The sequence below is a fragment of the Lathyrus oleraceus genome, chromosome 1, assembly GCF_024323335.1.
Source record: "Lathyrus oleraceus cultivar Zhongwan6 chromosome 1, CAAS_Psat_ZW6_1.0, whole genome shotgun sequence".
NCBI lineage: Eukaryota > Viridiplantae > Streptophyta > Magnoliopsida > Fabales > Fabaceae > Lathyrus > Lathyrus oleraceus.
This window is the reverse complement of record NC_066579.1, coordinates 8,987,846-8,993,541: the sequence shown is the minus strand read 5'-3', so window position 1 is coordinate 8,993,541 and position 5,696 is coordinate 8,987,846. Positions and strand designations below refer to the sequence as shown.

The following is a 5,696-nucleotide window of genomic DNA, read 5'->3' as shown; positions in this document are numbered from 1 at the left end:
ACTACCATTGCCTTGCCATGTACTTGTTGTGTTTGGACTCTGGCTTGCTGATGATTGCAGCTTCATTAGAAACAAAGCTCCGGGGCTCTGAAATATCGTGCTTATGTTGGTAATTGTGAAACAAATCAACTTCTGAAATTAGATTGCTCAACCCACTAGCAAGTTTAACAACTTGAGAAGCCCCTGGCTGTTCTGAGATAGTATGCTGTCTTAAATCCATTTGTCGGAGTTTCTTCCTTCTTTTATGATCAACAGATTCTAGAGCTGAACGCAACTTGGCTACTTGTGCTGCATCTTCATCCTCTTCTGTTGCCAAGGTACCAGCAATATCCTTTAAGTGCTGTAGTTGAGAAGTATAGACACGTTTTGAATACTCAAATAATAGTTGGCCAAGGGCATCAGTGTTTGGAGGCAGAGCGGCACCAAGTCCAGCCATCCAACCATCCATAATTGCTGTTGAAAGAAGTTCCAACTATTGCAAAACTTTTGGCTTCCTCAGTAATTTCTCTAAGCTTCCCACCAGTCACCTGCTGTCTCCAGATTTCCTGATCAATCCCACGAATCTTCAACACAACAGATGAAAACTTGGACTTCTTTTCTGGTTTTAAATTCACTTTAAATCCCTGGATCTGCTCATCAACATATTGCACAGGAGACCTTCCAGGACTATTCCCTCGGCTGGAACTTCTACTACGCCCCGTATTAGCCTTCTCAAGAAAGCACTCGACAGGCAAGACCTTAATTAATTGCAATTCTGGGGACCTTGCAAGTAAAGATCTTATATACAGAAATCTAACACGTGAAACAAGCATGGTGTCCATTACTCGCTTTGGTTCCATTTTCCTAATAAAAGAGAAAACAGAATCTCTAATTTCAGTAAGTATCTCATGCTCTCTAGAGGCACCAGCTTTGATGACAGCAGCCAAAACCAGCATCAAAAGCTTGTTCGCACCGTCGGAAATGGCAGCATGACCTTCATATTGATCTGGATCAAAGTCATTCAGAGCAGCAGTAAGATATTCACCCGCAGGGGTAGTCTTGACAATTTCGGAGCCAGATTTAACCAAAGCAATTGTTCCATCATTCTTAGCAGCAGAAGTCAAAGGTGAAGAAAGAGCACTCATCGAATTTGCTACTGTGTTGTTGCTAGTGCCATTCCTTATCGTATTTTGAGGTTGAATATTAACTGATTCACGAGATAATGGACTTGACGGCACGGGTGAAGTTTAGGTTTTTTTGGAGTTTGGGTTGACTTTGGTCAAAGTTGACCAAAAAGTCAACAGTTGACCAAAGTTAACAATTGGTCAAAAATGTCAAATTTTGTATTTTCTTGTGTAGAATCAAATGTAATGGTTTAAAATGACATGAAATGGATTGAAATGGTTTGAAAAATGATTTGAAATTTGGTTTTACCATTGGTTTATTTACGACTTGGATGTTTGACTTTTGAAAAATAACTTGAATGATAATGTACATGAACAAAGCCATGAAATGAGACCATAAGGTTAGGGTTTTGACATAATATCCATGAACCAATAACATGACTAACAAGTGGCTTGAAACACAAGAAGCTTGGTTGTTTGGATGACCAAGACCATATGAGTATTAACAATCACATGAACCACACCATGACTTTGGACCAAGACCAATCCTCATATAAGACCAGAGTAAGGTTAGGCCAGACGTGCTAAACAAAAGTGAAAATTTAAAAAATTCAGGACCAAAATCGGGGTATGACAGTTGCCCCTATTTAAGCGTCTTCAACTAGAGAATATGAAGCAGGACGTTCTTCATATGATCATAGTGGGAGATGGTTAAATACTAAGAAGACCCGGATTTTGATCCTGAATCCCTATGAAATAATTAACAATGCCTGTCAGAATCGGCAAAGAAGCAATCTCAAAAGAAGAATCCGTCTGGTACGGTGAAAATCGGCCTGAGTACCGAAACAGAAAGTTGACCTGGATACCAAAATAAATGGTAACACAGGAATACCCATGGTCTGAATGCCGCACATTAGTCTGAACACTAAGCATTGGAATATGAGAGTATCAATGTTGGTCTGATCACCGGAAATCTGGTCTGAACACCACTTCGACCTGGAAACCGGAAAACTGGCCTGAATGCCACAAGTACTTCGACCTGAATGTCGGAAACTTCTTCGATCTGAATATCGGAAACTGGCCTGAATGCCACTTCGGTCTGGATACCGGAAACTGGCCTGAATGCCACAAGTTGCATCGACCCGAATGTCGGAAACTTCTTCGATCTGAATATCGGAAACTGGCCTGAATGCCACTTCGGTCTGGATACCGGAAAATTGGCCTGAATGCCACTTCGGTCTGAATACCGGGAACTGGCCTGAATGCCACTTCGGTCTGAATACCGGAAAATTGGCCTGAATGCCACTTCGGTCTGAATACCGGGAACTGGCCTGAATGCCACTTCGGTTTGAATACCGGAAAAAACTGGCCTGAATGCCACTTCGGTCTGGATACCGGAAACTGGCCTGAATGCCACAAGTTGCATCGACCTGAATGTCGGCAACTTCTTCGATCTGAAAATCGGAAACTGGCCTGAATGCCACTTCGGTCTGAATACCGGAAAAAACTGGCCTGAATGCCACTTCGGTCTGGATACCGGAAAATACTGGCCTGAATGCCACTTCGGTCTGGATACCGAAAAATACTGGCCTGAATGCCACTTCGGTCTGGATACCGGAAAATACTGGCCTGAATGCCACTTCGGTCTGGATACCGGAAAACTTCATGCCTGTCAGCATCGGCAGAAATAGGGAAAATGATAATTGAGGCGGCACATGGGCTAACGACCCATGCTGGGGATAATAAGTCATGAACAACCTTCAGTCTGAGCACTGGAAACAAACTTCTGGCTTGTCACTTGGGATACCGAGAATGTTTTATGCTTACATGCGTATGTTTGGATTTTTCAATGGCGTAATGCTCCATGAGAATGGAAATGCTACGCGATTTGGGAGGATGCAATGCAATATGATTCTACATGCAGGGATGCGAAATGCTGGGGAAAATGCCAAACTGAAGCAAGGAATCCCGTTGGGGAAATGATTATAATCTTCCACACCCTGGCACTACTGTTGGAGATGCACAGCATAATGAACTATGTGGGGAAATGACCGGCCGCGCGGTGTTCTGGCAATGGCGAGATACCGAGGCTCTGACTGGGGAGAGAACGGCGCTGCCAACCTGTTGTTGGGGGAAGCGATAGTGGTTCTGGCAACCATAATCTACAAGAGATGACTCAGCAGGGGAGGAGCAAACACCGATACGGTACCGAGGTTATGCTTCCAAGAAAGAGATCATCGATCTGGGATTGAAAACATCGATCTGGCATCGAACTCTGAGGAGCAGCTGCTTCTGCTGGGGATATACAGTCTGGTACTGTCAACTCCGCTGGGAATATACAGTCTGACACTGTCAACTCTACTGGGGAGTGTATAGTCTGAAGCACATGCTTGGGAAGCACCGTAGTGAGAACCTGCTGGGAATCTTAAGGAAATGCCCCGAGTGTACCTGTTCTGAATAGATGATTCAAAGTACTTAAAATTTACAGCAATTTTAAATGTTCATTGAGCATGTACCTGTAAAGCTCTTATGTTTCATGATGCAATGTTTATCAAAAATTCGGACGTTATTTTTGCAAACAAAACAGTAAAATGAAAATGAACACAGAGATGTACTGAATAACATGATTTTATTGATTGAATGGCCTCTGAATAGGCATTTACATCAGGAAGCAATCCCTGGAAAGAGGTAATTGCACAAAAGATAAAATATAAATTAATCTAATGGCAATGTGAAATGGATTTCTATTGGGTTCCAATTCTGCTATGACTTGCCCGTCTTCAAGATCCTCTAGATGATCAGCCTTCGGAAAAAGGTGATTGGACTGTTTCTATCCTTTGAAAGTTTCCAGTCATCGACACAAGGTGAGATTCAGAACTAAATCAGAACGCAGTCATTCGCTTGATCCCTAACTTTTGCCCGAACCTTTTCATTTTCTTGGTTCGTCAGGATGCCCATTTTTGCCTGGACTATTCTTTTTACTGTCCAGCGGGTCTATTTCATGCGAAGTATCTTTTAACTGCGTCTGAGTTTACCGGGGAAGTGAAGTCTTCACCATCCATCGTTGCAAGCATTAAGGCTCCACCATCGAAAACCTTGGTGACGATATACGGTCCCTCATAGTTAGGAGTCCACTTGCCCCTGTGATCTGTCTGAGGAGGAAGGATCCTTTTCAACACTAAATCTCCAACTTGAAAACAACGAGGACGCACTTTCTGATCAAAGGCTCTCTTCATCCGACTCTGATACAACTGCCCATGACAAATGGTTGCCATTCGCTTCTCTTCGATAAGACTCAACTCATTGAACCTTGTCTGAATCCATTCAGCTTCGTCTAGCTTGACATCCAACAGGACTCTTAAAGATGGAATCTCCACTTCGATAGGCAGGACTGCTTCCATACCATACACCAGGGAGTAAGGGGTTGCCCCGGTCGATGTACGTACTGAAGTGCGGTACCCATGCAAGGAGAAGGGTAGCATCTCATGCCAATCTCTGTACGTAACGACCATCTTCTGCACAATCTTCTTTATGTTCTTATTTGCTGCCTCAACAGCACCGTTCATCTTAGGACGATAGGGGGAAGAATTGTGATGCTGAATGTTGAAGTTCTGGCACAACTCCTTCATAATTTTGTTATTGAGATTGGAACCATTATCAGTAATGATTCTCTCGGGAATCCCATAGCGACAAATGATTTCCTTCTTGATGAAACGGGCAACCACATGTCTGGTGACATTCGCGAACGATGCTGCTTCGACCCACTTGGTGAAATAGTCGATGGCAACAAGGATGAAGCGATGCCCATTGGAAGCAGTCGGCTCAATCTTTCCAATCATGTCAATGCCCCACATTGCAAACGGCCACGGCGAAGACATCACATTCAGAGGATTCGGCGGTACATGCACCTTATCAGCATAAATTTGGCATTTATGGCACTTCCGAGCATACTTGAAACAATCTGATTCCATGGTCATCCAGTAATAACCCGCCCTTAACAATTTCTTAGCCATTGCATGTCCGCCGGCGTGAGTACCGAAGGAGCCCTCATGAACTTCTTGCATCAACATGTCTGCTTCGTGTCTGTCCACGCATCTGAGCAAAACCATGTCGAAGTTCCTCTTATACAGCACATCGTCTTTGTTCAAGAAGAAACTGCCTGCCAATCTTCTCAAAGTCTTTCTATCATTGTTGGATGCCCCTGTAGGGTACTCTTGATTCTTCAGAAAGCATTTGATGTCGTGATACCAGGGCTTATCATCAACTACCAGTTCAGCAGCAAATACATACGCGGCCCTGTCAAGGCGCATTACATCGATCCTGGGAGCATGGTTCCACCGAACCACCTTGATCATGGAGGATAGAGTAGCAAGAGCATCTGCCATCTGATTCTCATCACGAGGTATATGATACAACTTTACTGTCGTGAAGAAAGTCAACAGTCTTCTCGTGTAGTCTCTGTACGGGACCAGAGTAGGCTGGAGAGTGTTCCAATCACCATTCACTTGATTGATCACTAGAGCTGAATCTCCGAAGATGTCCAGAGTCTTGATTCTCAAATCAATGGCTTGCTCAATACCCAAGATACATGCC

General features: G+C 43.7%; 1 protein-coding gene across 1 annotated transcript; it reads right to left on the bottom strand.

Annotated features, from left to right (window-relative positions):
- Nucleotides 1–292: 292 nt before the first annotated feature.
- On the bottom strand, nt 293–1,217 carry LOC127115349 (kinesin-like protein KIN-14B). The gene has a single exon (XM_051046920.1). It carries the CDS (start codon nt 1,122–1,124, stop codon nt 399–401), a length of 726 nt encoding a protein of 241 aa, XP_050902877.1. The 5' UTR covers nt 1,125–1,217; the 3' UTR covers nt 293–398.
- Between the last annotated feature and the right edge of the window lie 4,479 nt (nt 1,218–5,696).

Bases quoted from the DNA above. Each gene is read 5' to 3' on its own strand.
- LOC127115349 (XM_051046920.1), bottom strand. From the start codon at position 1,124: ATGAGTGCTCTTTCTTCACCTTTGACTTCTGCTGCTAAGAATGATGGA.